Here is an 18,948-nt window from a genome sequence, read left to right on the forward strand (position 1 = left end):
GCATGCTCAGTACTGAGAGTGGTGTCCTCTTGGAGTGACAGACAATGTTCCACCATCACTGATCCTTTGCACACTGTTGGTCAGGAGCAAAAATTGACCAGGCAGAGGAGTCCAAATGCATTCCTCACAGCTGCTGTTATCTTCCTGCGGAGGTGCCTCAGGAGACTGGAGGAACTTTTAGGGTATCAAAAAGATGAAGAGATGACTTGATTGTGGTGAGTAAGTACCTTCACAGGCAGAAAACACCCTGGGAGAAAAAAAAAGGGAGGGTCTTTCATCTAGCAGAGAAAGACAGAGCAAGAACCAGTGTCTGGAAGTTGAAGCCAGACAAATACAAATCAGAAACAAGGCACACATTTTTAACCATCAGTTTGTTAACACTCTCATGAACCACCCCCACGAACGTTCACTAGGCTGCTGTTCTGGACCCAAACTCACTCCAAGAGCCCTTTGGGCATCAAGTATCAGGGGGAAGCCGTGTTAGTCTGTATCTACAAAAACAACAAGGAGTCTGGTGGCACCTTAAAGACTAACAGATTTATTTGGGCATAAGCTTTCGTGGGTAAAAGCATCTGAAGAAGTGAGGTTTTTACCCACGAAAGCTTATGCCCAAATAAATCTGTTAGTCTTTAAGGTGCCACCAGACTCCTTGTTGTTTTTGTAGATACAGACTAACACGGCTTCCCCCTGATACTTGATGCCCAAAGGGCTCTTGGAGTGAGTTTGGGTCCAGAACAGCAGCCTAGTGAACGTTCGTGGGGGTGGTTCATGAGAGTGTTAACAAACTGATGGTTAAAAATGTGTGCCTTGTTTCTGATTTGTATTTGTCTGGCTTCAACTTCCAGACACTGGTTCTTGCTCTGTCTTTCTCTGCTAGATGAAAGACCCTCCCTTTTTTTTTCTCCCAGGGTGTTTTCTGCCTGTGAAGGTACTTACTCACCACAATCAAGTCATCTCTTCATCTTTTTGATACCCTAAAAGTTCCTCCAGTCTCCTGAGGCACCTCCGCAGGAAGATAACAGCAGCTGTGAGGAATGCATTTGGACTCCTCTGCCTGGTCAATTTTTGCTCCTGACCAACAGTGTGCAAAGGATCAGTGATGGTGGAACATTGTCTGTCACTCCAAGAGGACACCACTCTCAGTACTGAGCATGCCAGGGCCAGCATGCTGGAGACTTCTCACATGCACTTGGTTGGTTTGTTTCATTGGCTATATATGTATTTAAAATGAGGATAATTTCCTAATGCTGTTAAAAATGTTGATAACATTTTAAATTCTCTACAGAGAACACAGATTTGACTTTGAGGTCTAGATTAACTTCCATCAGACAAGTGTAGCAATCAGCTTTCTACACTGTGAGAATGAATCTCCAGGGCATTCTCCCACTTGGGGACTTATTTAATATTGCAGCTATTATCTGTAGTGTCCACACAAGCAAGATTTTGTTCATTTAGAAGTACCAGCTTGAATTCTTCCCTGTAATTATTTTCAGAAGTCTGCATCTTAAACACTTCTTCCCCTCACTGAGGATAAAACATCTGTCTGATGTAGTCAATTATATTTTATATAATATGTATATATTATATTTTGTATAATATTGGCTTGTGACAACTCCACATCAGAATTACAGTAGCATCAGTAGGAGACAAGCCTCTATCTAAAGAATTTTATATCCATTAATACAGGCTAATATTCTCCTTACAGGCAGCTAAAACTAAACAAGGCTAATCTGAGACACTTTTATTGTCTCTTTTGAATTTCGCATCAGTATGTAACAGTAATACCGTCGTTATAATATAGCCACTTCATGGGGAAAAGTCTAGTCTAAAAACTCTCTTCATTAGACTGCTATCCAGCAGATTTGCCCTGTAAAGCTGGAGGATCACTTTGCTGTCTTGCTAAATTGGCAATTACTTACTAAGGGTGTGAAAGTGGGGAATATAGAGGGGGATAAACTGGAAGCCGCTGACAAGTTGGACACAATAAGTAACTCATTACACATTGTATCATAGTGCTATAGTGATCCCTTGCTGGTTTTGGTGGAACTTTGGCATGACTTATATGTTTATTTTAATTTTTGTACCATGTATTCTCCCATCCCCTTCTGAGCTAATTCAGTGTCTTGCACTCTTGGCTAGTGTCCTACTAAATCTTTATCGCTACGTGTTAGTCTGTGACACCTTCATTTACTAGCTCGCTCACCACTATAGGCCTGATCTAATGCTCATAGAAGTCAATAGGAGTCCGGCCATTGGATCAACCTCTATCAGGATATCACATTGTGAGATCTCTAATCCGGTTTATGCAATATTATTTGGAGAAAAGAGATAATGATGGATTATTTGCAAATGTCCTAAACCTTCAAGTACTATCCAAAACAAATACTATATGTAAGTACCTGTATTTTATTATCTTCAACATTTCCTACAGGCAAGAAGTCAAATAGCAGATTTACAAATGGTTAGACAGATAGATATTTGGTGTTAGCAAAAACAATTTCTCCTAGATGTTGCCACTCATTTTTTTTTCTTTATGCTTGGAAACTTTCCTGAACTGATGATAACTTTTAGTCTGACAAATAGTCAAGAGACAGACTTTTCAAGCTATTTAGCTTTTTCATCAAAGTAGCCACACATGGGAATTTGTTGCCTCCAACAAGCATTAACATTAACTGAAATATTGGATATCTCAATAAAGTAGGGGTTAAAAAGACATCTCAGGGGAAAACTCATCATGCTGAACAACATCATTCTAGTTCATCACATGGCTAATGGTATTAAGAGCTAAAATAAATACAAGAAGTGTCCCTCCTCTGTTGGCTTTTACATTGGTGTCCATCATCATAGTAGCTAAGCACCTCCTAAGAGCAGGTGTGGCCAACCTGTGACTCCGGAGCCACAAGCGGCTCTTCAGAATATGCAGCTCCTTGTATACGCACCGACTCTCGGGCTGGAGCTACAGGCGCCAATTTTCTAATGTGCCGGGGGGGAGGGGGGTGTGCTCACTGCTCAACTCCTGGCTCTGCCACAGGCCCTGCCCCCGCTCCACCCCTTCCCGTCCCGTCCCCTGAGCCTGCTGTGCCCTTGCTCCCCACCCCGCCCCAGAGCCTCCTGCATGCCACAAAACAGCTGATTGGGAGGTGCGGGGAGGGAGGGGGAGGTACTGATCAGTGGGGCTGCCGGAGGGTGGAAGGTGCTAGGAGCAGGATGGGGGAGCTGATGGGGGGGCTGCTAATGTCTTACTGTGGCTCTCTGGCAATGTACATTGGTAAATTCCGGCTCCTTCTCAGGCTCAGGTTGGTCACCCCTGTCCTAAGAGTAGGAATAATGATCTCTCCCCTCCAGCAAAAAACAGGATGAGTTTGAAGGGGGCAGGGTTCAAATTCATCTCCAATACGTTGAGTTACACTGATGTAAAACTGGAGTAACACAATCATATGCCTTAGATTATTAAAACTGAAAGCATTTTCAAGATCTGATTTATTCTTCACTCTTTGTGCTGCCTTATTCATTTCTCTAAGTTTGGACAATGAACATAGGCTAGTCAGTTTCTAGTACATTTTACTTTCCAATTTTCATGCATTAGCACAATGCTGGCATACTACGTGAGTGTTTGCTTGTTTTGGTTTCTTAATGTTTTCCACTGAATCAAAATAAAAACAAGGAAACATTTATATTATTCTTAGGTTTTCAAAAATGTTTTGATAGCTTTTATAACAAAACAAAAAACATTTTGGGAGAAGGTGTGGTATTCTATTAATCTTTCAGTGATTGTATTTGGCAGGTGACAACTATACTACTGTCATCAAGCAAAGATGAATGGAAAGCTGACTAAACCAGAGTGGCAAATATAACTGCATCCACAATCATCTTAACAAACTAATTTTTCAATAATGGTTGTATAATTGTGCCAACAGAGCTTGAATTTGCAGGCACTGATTGGATCTATAAGTATCAATTTGTGTGCAGTTAACTAGTTTACAGGCCAATTTAAGCAGTCAATATTGACAGTCTTACAATGCTGTGATTTTTTTTTTAATTGTAATCCACAATATTTGGTGGTGGGAGGGAGTTTCTTAAAGCCCTAGACCTTGGGGTAAATACACCTGGATCACAGCTTGCTTGTTTTTTTTTCTTCTAATGTAAGTTTCTACCCTTGTTGCAGAGAAAAGATTGAAAATGTAACCTCTAATGGTTCAAAATCTAGAAGACCAAGAAAAAATGCAAAATCCAATATTTCAAAATGGCATGTTTTTAAGCCAATTTCATGATTTCTAGGGAGCCTGATGCATGCCTTTTGAATGCCTAGGGCTAGCAATACTGCAGTTTCCCCCTCTCCTGGCTACTATTTGTGCAAACAGTTCTGCCTTTTCCAAGTGATTGGTGATTTTGTGGCCCTTCTGCAGGAGTTTTGCAAATTGAAAAACAGTGTGTGAGACTCAAACTACAGTTATTTTCAGTAGGTCACTGTATGAATCTTGTCTGGTAAGATTCTGAGTTCCTGAACCTTTGCCAAAAGGCTTGAGGCATATGACTTCAACTATTTTCTCTAGTATTGGAATTTGGCTGCCAATTCTGAGGGACCCACTGTGATATAGTCAGACCTGCCATCATAAAAGGTACTTGGGCTCCTTGGGGAGCTATGTAGAAGTGCTCAATGCTGGCATAATTCCAGCGCTGCTCTCTCCCTCCTCTCCATTTTTCACCCTTTCTCATCTGCTTGGGCCTGATTGTGCACCCACTGCATATGAGCAACTCCTGAAAAGGCCAATAGGAACTGCTTGCATTGCAGCAGCTGCAGAATCCAAGGCATATGAACATTCTTTTTAGAGTCTGAATCAAAGTCATTACAGTAGAAGTGTCTGGGGAAACACATCACAAGAACTGTCAGTGCAATAATGTCATTGACTCCCCAGACTTCCACTATTCAAAGAATCTTTCACCTGCAGCTCTTAAGTCCTCCTTCAGGAAGGTAGCATTGGAAATGATGTGTACGGCTACCCTCCATGAAAGAAATACTCAATAAGGAAAATTGTGGTTCAGGATAGACTGAAGCGAGAGGGAAGCTGAAACTGTGTTTTTAGACTTAGCGCTAGAATGCCTCAGTCTTATTCTGCATCAGCTTAATTGTGCAGCTAATTTTCAGGTCTGTCAAAATGTAGTTCCAAGAAAACTGTTGGAAAACTGCTTTTATAATGATTTTGACTCAGAAATAAATCTTATAAAAGTTTGACTTCTAGGAATTTAGTTTCAGAGGAGACAATCCTTAGCTGTTCTGATAAAGTAATAGTTAAAAATTTACAGTAACTCAGAGGCACAGGTGGAGAGATTAAATGGTTTAGGATTAAAGTCCATTAGAAGAAATTACTCGGCTGCTTCAACAGATAAAACTGTTCCTCTGAACTGAATTTAGGTGACTACCTTCAATTTCCATATAAAAACTGAGGTGAAAAGGAAAAAAAATGTAGTAAAATCCATAGTTTTTTCTTTTGCTGAAAACACATTCTGTCAGTCCCTCAGTGAGGTAGGAAAGACTAAGGTATGGATCTTATAATGATTATGTAGGCTACAGACTTCAGGGAGCAGATCCCAGACAGCAGAGAGAGATCTCATGTACCTCAGCAGACTTCCCAAATGCCTCCAGCTCCAGCACTGCTTCTGTGGCCTTTTCTCTCATAGGCATAGGTTATTTTAGGGCCCAGAAACTTTCATCTACAAAGTTTCTCCTTAGCTCAGCTCAGGACAAAGTCCTTTTTATTTTTTTTTAAAGCAACTCCCAAACAGAACATCATTTGGACTTGGTGCTTGAGTTTATTATTACATTGTGTGATTTTTCTTAGCTAAAGAAATAAAAAAGGTGAAGCAGACATCATTCACTACAATTGTATTAAGCAATCAATTTCTATTTAAAGTGTGCAAAAGTAATATTTATATAGGCTCCTAGCCATCAAAACATGTTAGCATATTTCATTAACTTTACTTAACTGGGATCATTCATGTGCTTAGTGTCACAGTTGTTGGCTATCTGCTTTGTAAAGTTGTCAGTCCTATAACTAAAGTGTTAATTATCTCTCAATGTATGTGTATAGGCTGAAATGAAATTCAGGTGAGTTCCTGTGTTCCTATTCGCTACAGGTGCCTTAAATTAGCAAAATGGTGATGCTTGTAATTGTTATTCCCACCCTGTGTCAAAGCAATTCCAAAGCCAGCAGCAGAATACTTGCTTCTCAGCTGATTCCACTGTTGTTTGGATAATTTATTCTTTGGCATTCTTCATGCTATTAAGGAGTGCCAGAACTAGAATGCGTGTGTACAAATGTACCTCCGTTGCTATTATTAGGAATGGTAATAAAAAATATTTATTAGACAAGTGCCCGAAGACTTCAGGGGGGCTTGGGGGCTGCACAAATATAAATAAGACAGTCCCTGCTGCAGAGGATTCACCATCTAAAAGGCACCAATGAGGAAGAGCTGGGGAAGGGAATATAACATGAAAGAGAGTGAATGTGGTGAAGGATGGGCACAGCTGGCTAATTCAATGGGCCCAGATTGTTAATGGAAGTTATGAGTCTAAACACCTGTGAGGAACTGGGCCCTGATTTTTGTTTTTAGATGGGGGAAGTGGTAGAGTGAGGCAGGACAGGATCAGAGGAACCAGTAACCATGAGTGTAAGAAAAGGAAGGCAGGGGTGGTGGGATTGTCAGAGTTTCCTGCCTTGCCATGATCAGCAGACAGGTTTGGTAGGCAGTCAAGGACAAGCTGTTGTCCCCCTAAGACAATGGTCTTTTTTCCTCTTCCTGGTGGAACACTTCTTTTTCCTGCTGCTATTGCCTAGCCTCCCCTCCTTCTTCCACATAATCCCCTATTATTCTCCATAGACGTATGCATTCAGTGATCCACCTCTACCTTTTCCCTGTGACCAGGCTAGGAAATGGTATCAAACAGTGAATGCTTCCACTGTGCCTTGGCCAGGGAGGTGTAACATGTCACTCCCTTCAGCCTGCAGTGGTGGGAGTCATGCAGCATCAAGTGACTATTGAAAAGGAAAGAATTTGGAAAACCTATGTCACTCTCCATGGTAATCTGCTCCCTGATTAGAAGTCCTCTGGTCTTAGGCTAGGACTAGTTATGGAGTCAGTTTCACTGGCAAGTTCTTACTTTCACGGGAGGCCTGCTGGAGGACCAAATGTTTGTCTGCCAGGTGCCCTGCAGAGGCAGAGAGATGCAGCTGGCATTGAAATGAATGGCAAAGCTCCCATGGATTTCACAGACGGTCATGGGTGCATCCCTACCCCACTTCTCCTCCTTGCTAGAGCGCAGCAGGAGCTGGAACGCTATTAACGTGCTTTGGGTGGGCTGCCCCCCGGGAGCGGATGGAACGTTGTGTCGGCAGGCGCGAGACAGGGCCGTCCTGCACCCACCGCGGCTGCTTTGCGGGCGCCTGGTGGCCTCGGGCGGAGCCTCCGCAAGCGCTCGGCGTAGCGCCCTATTCCTGAGCAGGGAGGAGGGCGGCGGCTGGGCCGTAAAGCGATGGTGAATCGCTAGGAGGCAGCGTGCACGTGGAGTGTGTTTACAAACAGAGTTGGGACGGGGCGGTGCCCCCGCCTTACTCCACCCAGGCACAGCCCGGGGAGGTGGGGGGGTTCCTGCCGCGCTCCCCCGTCTCCGGCTGCAGACAATGAGGCGGAAGGTGCCACGTTAGGCTGGGAAGCGCCTTGAGCAGCGGTGGCTACTCAGGTAGGAGAAGGCGGAGGGCTCGGCCCTTTAGCCCATGAACGCAAGTGCCGCCGCGCAAGGCAGCGGGGATTGGTCTAGGCGGAGGAGGAGCCCGCAGCGCCGCGGTCAGGGGGTGTGACCGCCCCCCAGCCTCTGTGGCTAAGGGAGGGCAGCGCCCCCCAGCATGCCCGCCCAGGAGCGCCCCTGTGCTTTCACAGCACCAGCTACTGACCGCGGGGGGGTGTCGCCCTGCTTCCCTCCTTCCCCCCCCGGAATCCCTGGCTCTATCCTGCGTGGGGAGCGCAGGCGTGGGTGAGGAAGGAAGGGGGTTGGCAGCACCGCCCGCGCCCCATGGTCCCTGCTCCGGATCCCCGGGCTTTCCCTTCCCCGGGGAATCGCGCTTGGAGGAAAACAAGGGCTGCGGGGGTGGCCGGGGGAAACCCCGTTGTGATCTCTCCGCACTTCCTCGTGGTAGCGTGGGGGGAGCGCACACCTACCTTTGGCCTTGGCCGCTCTCTTTCCGGGGAGCAGCAGCAGCGGGCCTTTGCATAGCGCCTACGAGGCTAGTAATAATGATCGTACTTCGTACATGAACGAGTGAATCTTCCCAGTGCCCCGTCTGTGAAGGAAACAGCCCAGCTTTGCAGTTGGTGAAACTAAAAGCAGGGAAGCCAAGACCTGCATTTTCCAAAGTGACCCCTGATCACGGGGGTTCCACATTTCCGAAACCGAAGTGTGTGAAAGCGGATACTCAACCCTTGGAAGCAGCATCTGGCAACATGGCCCTACAGGATTTGCCCAGATCCACAGAGTTAGTGGCAAAGGTGTGAATGGAATCTAGGAGCTCTGACTCCAGGCTCAGCCCTGTCTTCTAACCCCTGGGCAAACTGATGGGTCTTTTAAAGAGCTGCTGTTATCTAGTCCAGTGGTTCTCAACCTTTCCAGACCACTGTACCCCTTCCAGGAGTCTGATTAGTCTTGTGGACCCCCAAGTTTCACCTTGCTTAAAAACTACTTGCTTACAAAATCAAACATCAAAATACAAAAGGTGTCTCAGCACACTATTACTGAAAAATTGCTTATTTTTACCATATAATTATACAATAAATCAATTGGAATATAAATATTGTACTTAAATTTCAGTGTATAGTGTATCTAGACCAGTATAAACAAGTCATTGTCTGTATAAAATACTAGTTTGTACTGACTTTGCTTTTTACATAGCCTGTTGTAAACCTAGGCAAATATCTAGATGAGTTGATGTACCTCCTGGAAGACCTCTGTGTACCTCTGGTTGAGAACCACTGGTCTAGTCCAACCAGCTGTCAGTGGAGGTTGGGTGCACTACAGTATATTTTCCTATACTGCTTTCAGCTTCAGTTTTTATCTGGTACAACTTCGCTATAATATAACTTTCATTTACCTAGTGTTGCTATTGTAACCTGGGTTTTTCCTGCTATAGGCCTGCCTGGCCAGAGATTCTGCACAAGTGGACCCTGTGCCCTGGCATAACCCTCTAAAGCAGGCCTGCATAACTCGTAAAGCGGCGAGGGCCATATTATTCCAAAGAAACTAGCTGAGGGCCGAAACCCCCCTGGCCCCGCCGACCTCCCCCACCAGTGCTGCCCAGCCCCCCAAACATAACCCCCCCCAGTGCCGCCCAGCCGCCTGAAACATAACCCCACCAGCACCGCCCACCCTGCGAAACCCCCCCCCAGCACCGCCCAGCCCCCCCCCGAAACAAACCCCCCTACAAGCGCTGCCCGCCCCGTGGAAACAAACTCTCCTTCCCCAGCACCGCCCCACCAAAACAGCTGTATTGAACCTTGGTAATATGTTGTAGCCTGCCCCTAAGGTAGTATAATTAAGGTAAAAGAAAAATGTCTTTTTGCTAGAAGTAGAATAAGATCTTCCCCCCACTTTGTAATCAGTTGCCCTGTTGAATGAAAGTGGAAGGCAGGCACCGCCAGACAGCTGCAACCTTGGAGAGGGGATAGGAGCCAGACCAGATCAGTAGAACAGGTCAGCCACTGACTCGTAGCTTGCCACCTCAGCCCCCCACCCACTGCTGCCCGCTCGCCTCCTCAGCCCCTGGGCTCACCTGCCCCCCCGCTCACCTTCTCATCCCCCCTCTCCCCGGCTCGCCTACTCACCCCCTGCCACTGCCCACCCGCTTGCCTCCTCAGCCCCTCACCCCCTCCGGCCAGTGATGAGCTGCCAAAATCTAAACAACCAGTTCCCTCCTCACCTCACAATGGGGTCGTGGCCCGCCCCTGCCTCCCGGGACTCCTGCCCCATCCAACCCCCCATGTTCCTTGACGCCCCCCCTCCCCGGGACCCCTGCCCCATCCACCCCCCTCCCTGTCCCCTGACTGCCCCCTGCCGCCCAATCCAACTCCTCCTCTCATTCCTGATGGCCCCCCGGGACCCCTGCCCCATCCAACCCCCCCTTCTCCCTGTCCCCTGACTGCCCCTGGAACTCCTTCCCCTGACTGCCCCCCGCCTCCCCATCCAACCTCCCCCTCCTTCCTGATGGCCCCCCAGGACCCTTGCCCCCATTCAACCCCCCTGTTCCCTGCCCTCTGATCCCCCCCACCTCCGAGCACCCCCCCAAACTCTCCTGCCCTCTATCCAACCCCCCTGCTCCCTGCCCCCTTACCGCGCTGGCTGGTGGCGCTACAGCCGCACCGCTTGGCTGGAGCCGGGCCACGCCGCCGCAGCGCAGCACCTGGAGCACCAGGTCAGGCCAAGCTCGCAGCCCCCCCCCCCACTTCCCGCAAATCAGCTGTTAGCATGGGAAGCCTGGGAGGGCTGAGAAGTGATGCGGCAGCTTCGCACTCGGGCCCAAGGAGACGGAGGTGAGCTGGAGCGGGGGGGGTGCTAGGAGGGCCACCCGCGCCGCAGCAGGTAACCCGGGGGGTGCACAGGGGAACCGGTCGCTGCCCTAGCTCACCTCTGCCTCCTTGGGCCTGAGCGCGAAGCTGCCGCATCGCTTCTCAGCCCTCCCAGGCTTCCTGCGTGAACAGCTGATTAATGGGAAGCAGGGGGGAGGGGGAGAAGTGGGGCGGAGCGTTCAGGGGAGGAGGCAGAGGTGGAGCTGCGGTGAGCTGGGGCTAGCTGTCGGCTCACCTGCCCCCCTGCCATTGCCTGCCCGCTCGCTTCCTCAGCCCCCCCCCCTTTCCTGGCTCACCTGCCCCCCCCGCCACTGCCCCACCCGCTCGCTTCCTCAGCCCCCCTCCCCCGCTGCCGGTTCACCTGCCTCCCCGCCACTGCCCGCCCGCTCATTTCCTCAGCCCCCCTCCCTCACCCGCCATCGCGAGCCGCATGTTGTGCAGGCCTGCTCTAAAGTCAGTAGAATTCTGTGCAGGTATACTTGTGCAGTCACTTATGAAATGAGGTGGAAGTTAAGGAGTCAAACCCATTTCTGTAGATTTTTCTTTCCCAGCTCAGCCTTGTAATTACTGTACATCAGGGCTGTCAATTAATTGCAGTTAACTCACACAATTAACTCAAAACAAATTAATTCAATTAAAAAAATAATCACGATTAATTGCAGTTTTAATTGCAATGTTAAACAATAATAGAATGCCAACTTAAATTTGTTGTAAATATTTTGGGATGTTTTTCTACATTTTCAAATATATTAATATCAATTACAACACAAAATACGAAATGGACCAGATTGGGTCAGTCTGTGCATTTCCAGTGCTTTCTGTACTCCCCCCACACCTGAGGTTTCTTGTCCTGTCCAATTCCCTTAATCTCTCTCCAGATCTGTGCTAATCACCATAGTATCTGAGTTTGTTCCCCCCCCCCCCCACCGTACTAAGTTGTATCCAGGCATGCACATGCCTCCCACCCCATTGGAATTATTAGTGGGAAGAGGGAACTTAAATTAAAAAAAAAAGGAATTGGGAGTGTGGAAGTCCTTCAGCCTAGCAGAAGGTCAGGCAGTGCGGTCAGCAGTAGCTGCTTTCTTACTGTTGCTGTCCACAGCATTAGCAGAGAATCCTCTGGCTCTTTATCGGAATGGGCAAGACAGGAATGAGGGGTGGGTCCAGGAATACATAGACTGGCTGTTTTCACGGCTGACTCCCTGTTCATGTGTGGGCTGTCATGGTAGCAATGCTGAATTCTGGTGTCACGGTGGAAACAGTGAACAATAGTCACTTTCAACCATTGTGATATTACGTACTGTGGGAGGGAGGGAGATGTGGGGAAGTTCCTTTGAATATTTAAATACTTCTCCAGCCGTTCCTTTCCTCTGGGAAGTGTTGATTCATCACCTGAAGTTTAGATTTATATGCATAGCCAAATAATTTTGGAGCTAGCTTGTGCTCTTGAGTGTCTTTGCTTCACGTACTGGTTATTACCTCTAATTAGAGAGCAGATAATATAGACCTGTACATCAAGCTGTGCAAAGTATGCCCTCTGGATTACAACAGAGTTATTTCGAAAGCCTTCGAGCAACATCTTGTGCAGGCATTAAGATGGTGGTACAGTTGCGCGCTGCAGGAAACCTGTATGTGATTAAAGCTAGCTTGGCGGCCAGTGATATTCAGCTTGTGGCTCTAGCACAGGGGTAGGCAAATTTGGCCCGAGGGCCACATCTGGGTATGGAAATTGTATTGCAGGCCATGAATGCTCACGAAATTGGGGGTTGGGAGGGGATGCGGGCTCTGGCTGGGGGTGTGGGCTCTGGGGTGGGGCTGGAGATGAGGGGTTGGGGTGCAGGAGGGTGCTTCAGGCTGGGACCGAGGGGTGTGGAGGGTGGGAGAGGGATCAGGGCTGGGGCAGGGAGTTGGGACATGGGAAGGGGTCAGGGGTGCAGGCTCTGGGTGGCGCTTACCTCAAGCAGCTCCCAGAAGCAGCAGCATGTCCTCCCTCCAGCTCCTATGCGGAGGTGCGGCCATGCAGCTCTGCATGGTGCTCCGTCTGCAGGCGCCACCCCTGCAGCTACCATTGGCCCTGGTTCCCTGCCAATGGGAGCTGCAGGGGCTGCGTTTGGGGTGGGGGCTGCATTTGGAGTCTCCTGGCTGCCCCACACATAGGAGCCAGAGGTGGGACATGTCATTGCTTTCAGGAGCTGTGCGGAGCAGGGCAAGCCCCTGACCCTGCTCCCCGGAGGGAGCTCGAGGGCTGGATTAAAACGTCTGGAGGGCCGCCCACCCATTCTCTAGAGGGCCCTGCATATATCTCCTGATCGGAACCCAGGGCTGTCCCTAGCCATTTTGGTGCCCTATGCAGCCCCCCCGCAGGGAGGCTGTGTGGGGCCCCAGGCCTCCGTGGGAGGGGCAGAAGGGGCACCGCCCCCCAGCACTCACCGGCAGCGTGGCTGGGAACCAGGGCAGAGGAGCAGGCTGGGGCTGGGTTACTCCACTTACCATGCGGTGAGTGCAGGCCTGTCCCCTGCAGCAGTCCTCAGGGGAGTGGGGACAGAGCAGGAGTGGGAAGAGGTGGGGCGGGGGCTTTGGGGAAGGGGCGGGACTGGGGTGGAGCAGGGGTGGGAAGAGGCAGAGCAGGGGTGGGAAGAGGCAGAGCAGGGGCTGGAGCAGCACGCAGCTGCGCAGGGCACCAGGAAATGTGGTGCCCCAAATTTCCTGGTGCCCTAGGCAGCTGTGTACTTTGCGTATGGGTAAGGATGGCCCTGTCGGGATCCCTTCACGTGCTGGCTGGTCTTGGGGTCGGAATAGTGGTTGCATAAATGTTTCCCATACAAAAGCGCTCTCCTTGCTGCCTGACACATTTAAGTGCCTAGGAAATGGGGTGAGGAAGAGGTAAAGAGAAGCAATGTTAGGTCAAATGGTGGTGTAGAAGCAAAAGGCAATCATGGGAGAACATGGCATTAAGTTGCAATGTTTTAGTTGCTATGTTGCATCACTGTGACTTTACCACATTAGTTTCATGCAATGCCACAACCAAATACCCAAAGCAGTGTTGGGATGTCATACAGGGATTATTTGGTGGCTGTCTGTGACAGGGATGATTGCTACTGATTTTGTTCTATACAGATGTTGTGAGTCACTTATGGCAAATCATTGAAGGTTTCCTAGATAGGGAGATTCACTGCAGTTAAGAACCAGAGTGTGTCAGTGTCTGCCTTACTTCTCCAATGCCAGAAGTATGAACTGATCCTTGGAGCTGTTGATGCAGCATGCTTTCCTCCTAACAATTCTCAGCCTGACCCCTGGTCCAGTAACTGCTGGGAGTGGGGGAACAAGTCACCCAGGAGCATGTATCCAGGGGAAGGACCTGGGAATGCTTACACCTAGACTGGTATTAGATGGCAGGTGCAAGAAAAGATTGGACTGCGTCTGTGTGGACAATGGGAAGTTGAGTTGCGGTGCTGCAATGGGCAAAGTAAGTGGAGGTGGGATGGGGATAGCCGCATTTGGGAAGCATCTCTTGTTTGGAAGACGGATAGGGGAGTAGATGATGTGTATACTTGTCATCTCTCTGAAGAGGTTAAGCAAGTACATAATAATAATACTGAAGGAGGAGACCCATTGCATTTCGTGAAGATACTGAGTTTAAAAAAATGCAGACTCTGCTCCTGCCAGTTCTTGTTAATTGCATCTTTCAGTTGCAGTAACTTCTCCCTGTGAACACTCCTCACCATTGCTGCCTTTGGCCAACCGATAATTTTTTACTCTTCCACTGTTCTGGAAATGAGAATTTCTTGTCCACGCCAATAAATAGGTTTATGAAAGTCTTTCGGTAAAGCGCTTGTTATTTATCTTGGGATCATGGTTTTAATCCATCACTCTTGCGGTCCACATGGACAGTCTTTTCCCCAGAGACTGTTGTCCAGATCCTAGTTTGAGACATGTTATCTGGTTTCACCTTTGTAACTACAATGAAGGTTAAGAAGAACACAGCTCTGTGTGATTTTTGTGAAAAGCACATTAGTGGCTTAAGGAGAGGAATGGAGTAGGAGCATATTGACTCAAATCCACTCTTGAGTCCTATAATTCCGTGAAGGAAATAGAAAACTAAAAGACAGTTGATGTTAAGGCAATAGTAACTGTCTTTTACTGTTCATTCCCTCACTTTGCAGGTGAAGGTACATATTAAATTGACAAATCTGTTCTTAAAGGAGAACTGAAATTTAATATAGGAGATTCTAATAATTTCACCTAATTACAAAAAAAGCTCAGTCACTTACAGAAAAAATCTCCTTGGTCCCAAGGCAATATTTATGTGGCTGATGTCAACTGGGCCCATCCCCTTCCCCTCTGACTTGCAGTTCAGTCCCTTCCCACCTACCCCCGAAAAAACTCTATTCTCTTTGCTCCATTTTCACTCAGTCTCTGGATACCTCATCTTCTCTCTTGAAGTTTAGTGCTCCTGTACCTGATGACCTAGCCCACCTCCAAGGGCCAGATTTTCAAAGGAGCTCAACTTCTACTTAGGCACCTAGGTCCCAATTCAGGAAAGCAGCAGATATTCCTGACAGCACTATAATCACGTGTTTAAAGTTAAACACATGCCAAAGTATTGTTCTGAATAGAAATAGATTTAAGTACATGCTAAAGTGCTCTTGTGAAGTCGGGTTCCAAAAGAGAGCCGAATATTCAAAGGAGCTCAGGACTTGGAATGTAGTTGGAAGATCTGGGCCCTTATTTTAGTGCCTAATGGGAGCTGAACTGTTTTGAAAATCTGGCCCTGAATTTCAACTCCTAGTTGAGTAATTTCTGACCCTTGCTGAAAATCAAACGCTGGTAGAAGCTCGAATGAAATGGAACTGGGCAGAGTCTGGAACTCTCTCTAGTTCTCTTCCAAATGTTGTAATGTGTTCTGGAATTTTATGGATGCTTGAATACTGTCAGTTACTGGTAGCATGTCTCATGCTCCTCCCACCCCGGTACCACATGCTATACATTCTGACGTGCGTGGTAGCAGGGTCCACTTGCCCAGTACACGGCAGGCTACCATGCTGTAGATTTAAACCCTGGCTTGCCATCCACTAAGTCTCTGTGTAGACAAGCCATTAGTCTCTCTGTTCCTTTTGCCATCTGACCAATACCACAGGAGAAGAGGACCACCCAGGAGGATTATGTTTGTGTCTTTTAAGCTTCAGGGGAGAGGAGAGAGGAATGAGCAGTATCACAGGCATTTCAGAATTCAGGTCATGTAATGGGTCTCATAGTACTGTATTCTAACTTGGCACTTCTAAGTACATTACTGGATTGAGATGAGGTGTCCTATTAGTACTGAATTTGAGGTTAATAGAATTACACCTTAGGAAACCTTACATGAAAATGTATCAGCTCATGCACAAAATCTACTTGTCTGCCCTTTGCCGTGGTTGAGACTAATAGGAGGGGGAAAAGATAATTCACCTATGTAAAAATAATAATTAATAATAATTCTCTCTGGGTGAATGGACACGTTTTGCAAGGTTGACTTAATCAGACATTATATTGGTGACAGAACTGTGATGTCTAAGACTTTTTCACTTTAACCGTTAAATGCGTCAAGTGAAAAATGCCAGTGTAAATTTCTGTAGGAACATGCCCCATCAATGCAAAAGGCCTAGATGTTGCCCTTGTTCTTATGCCATCCAGTTATTTGTCATGTTCTTTGTTACTAGCTACTTAATTATTTTGTTGCCAAAATTTTAAAAGGAATTAATGCATTTGCTACTTTGAATTGAATAGCAACTGCCGTTTACTAGGTTAGGCTAAATGGATCAGTTAAACTGATACAGAGGAAGTGACATATGCTATATGCACTCTATGCAGAATGCATTTTGTTTTGAGAAATCAGCATTGCTTCAGAAAGTTGAGACGTTTGTGTGCTGGCTAGTATTGTACTGTGGAGTCTTCACAAAGGGATTTGTTCAGCCTGAAGGTATGTTTGAGTTTTGTAACAGGCTGGAAGGAAGAGAGAAGTTTTAGTATCACTAACTCAGAAATGGGAATAATGATGCTAATGAGGCAGAGTCACCGAGTGTTAGTCTCTGCCTGAGGCAAGATTGTTGTCAGGGTGACGTTACTCTGTAGGACACATCGTCTGTAAAGTCTTTGGACTGCCTGCCTATAAGAAATGCCTGGTAATTAATGAAGAGATGTTAACGACTTAAGTACCAAGTCACATGACTCCTCCAGACTGCCAATAAAAGACTCCCTGGAATCAGATTTCAACTGCAGGGGCTGATCCCAGCCATGTGTGTGGAATCTAAGAAGCAAAAGCTAACTTTGCGGAGATTCAGCCAACAAAATAAGAGTTCCGTAGCAATTTTTGGCCCATTTTGGGGCTATTTTTGTCCTTTTTTCCCCTGAACTATAAGGCTTTCATGGCATGGAATCTTAATAGCCTTCAGTACTCTGCTTAATGCTTTCATCCCATCTTCATCAGTTCGTCCAGACACTTCCTGAAAGAATGGGGGCAGGCGCATTAGCCATCTGTGTGAGTACAGACTGTCTGTTGTATGCTGTGATTACTCAGAGTACGCGGAGGGAGGCCTCATCCAGTCACTAGTTTATGAAACTGCATAAACTTAACAGTGTGTGCATCTGCAGGGGGAAGATGTTGGATAGTATCAACATGTCTGAGATTGGCTGACTTACTTTTTTATCTTGCAAATCTAAATTAACCAATCACTGTGGATCTATTCAGGATTTTCCTCTTTTGCTCTATCCACAACATCCTTGCACTCTGAGCCATTGTTAATTTCATGGGGGGGATGAGTGAATATTTCCTAGTTTCTTTCTCACTTTTACTCTGAATTGAAATGCAGGCGCTCTCTCTTTCTCTCCTGTTTATATTGGACACCTAGTCCAGGAGGCTGTTACAGTGGGAACACGATACATATACTAGAACTGACATGTTTTTGGTTGATTCAGTAAACTAAAATGGTATTATTGGTATTTCTCCTCTCTTGTTTTTGATCCTAGTCTTTTCACTCTGTTTTAGGTTTAGATGACCTGTTGCCCCTTCGAAACAGTGTCTAGTGATGGTGAAATTGATTGACAATTTTGTTTTTTTACCACAGGCCAACTGCAACATGTAGTTTAATTAAGATAATTTGAAAAGGGCAGAAGTGAAAAAACATGTTCCTGAAGTTTGTGACTAGTCTTCTAAAATTCATACTACTGTCTCTTGTTACACTCTGCAATGCCATTAAGCAAAAAATGGTTAAGTGGGCCAATCATTTATGTCTTTATCTAAAAAAAGCAACCGATTTTGATTAATTTATTTCTACTAAGTAGGATTCAGTTCGCTGCTTAGAGACTGCCACGGGGAATGGTTTCTTACTGATCACTTAAGTAGGTTTTTTCTTTCTGCTAGAGGCAAGACTTTTATATTTTACATACTTAGGTCTAACAAAGATTTATAAATATATCAGGAATTACACAGGATATGTCAGCTTTAAACAATTTCCTTTTTCTAATCTCTGTTAAAGAATAGGACTGGGAGATCTGGATTCTGTTTCTGGATCTTTTACAGACTTCCCTTGTAAACTTGAGCAACACACCTCACCCCTCAGGGCTTCAGTTTTTCCCCATTGTGAAATCGAGATGGGTTACCACTTACCAGCTTCCCAGTGATTATATGTGGCTAAGCGCATGCGTAAGAGTTTATAAGTTTGGGGCCTTAATTAGAAAAGTGTTTCAAAATCCTCTAATAGAAGTATTATTATTATCATTATTATTTGCCTGGTCCATACAACCCAATCTTTGCATTGGCATATATCTTAAATGAAAATAGCTTATGGTAGTCACTTGTAATTCTCATAAGAAATATTATTTTTAAAATGGCAACAGTCAATGGAAGCTGGAATTTGAACATTGACTATACTTATTTATCATATGTATTTATAAGGTGATCATTACAACACAATTTTTAATTATATGGACTTATACCCTTTTTCAAATAATATGGAGTATTTATAACTTATTCTATAGCCTTAGATACACAAGCAACATCTTCTGTATATGTTAGACCACCACAGTCCAAGAAAGTCATTTACATACCAGATTGCATGAAGTTTCCAAATCCTGGTATCAAACAGATGATTCTAGTACACATTTCCTCATAGAAGTTGTGCTTAGCAAAAAGATGCAGCAATCTTGGTAAAAAACGACGATTAATGCAAATTCTCTCTCTTGTACCTGAAACAAGGTACAGCCTGGCTTAATAGCAAAGTCTGGACAAGTGTTCAAGTTACTTAATGAGGTGGAGTTGAAACATCATGTTGCATTTAAAGAGATTAGAAAATGGTAATG

At 46.2% G+C, this 18,948-nt stretch overlaps 1 protein-coding gene across 5 annotated transcripts in view; it reads left to right on the forward strand.

Annotated features, from left to right (window-relative positions):
- The first annotated feature begins 7,580 nt into the window (after positions 1–7,580).
- The window catches only part of FAM13A (family with sequence similarity 13 member A), a 207,092-nt gene continuing 195,724 nt past the window's right edge, over positions 7,581–18,948 (forward strand). For 4 of the 5 annotated variants that reach the window (XM_034772855.1, XM_034772858.1, XM_034772856.1 and 1 more), the window contains exon 1: positions 16,891–17,128. In XM_034772855.1, coding sequence (XP_034628746.1) covers positions 17,054–17,128 — 75 coding nt within the window. In that variant the 5' untranslated portion in view covers positions 16,891–17,053. Of the gene's footprint in view, positions 7,739–16,890; positions 17,129–18,948 lie in introns of those variants that run through there. The other variant, XM_034772859.1, reaches the window with a different exon arrangement.

Source organism: Trachemys scripta, chromosome 5 (genome assembly GCF_013100865.1).
Source record: "Trachemys scripta elegans isolate TJP31775 chromosome 5, CAS_Tse_1.0, whole genome shotgun sequence".
In the NCBI taxonomy this organism is placed as follows: domain Eukaryota; kingdom Metazoa; phylum Chordata; order Testudines; family Emydidae; genus Trachemys; species Trachemys scripta.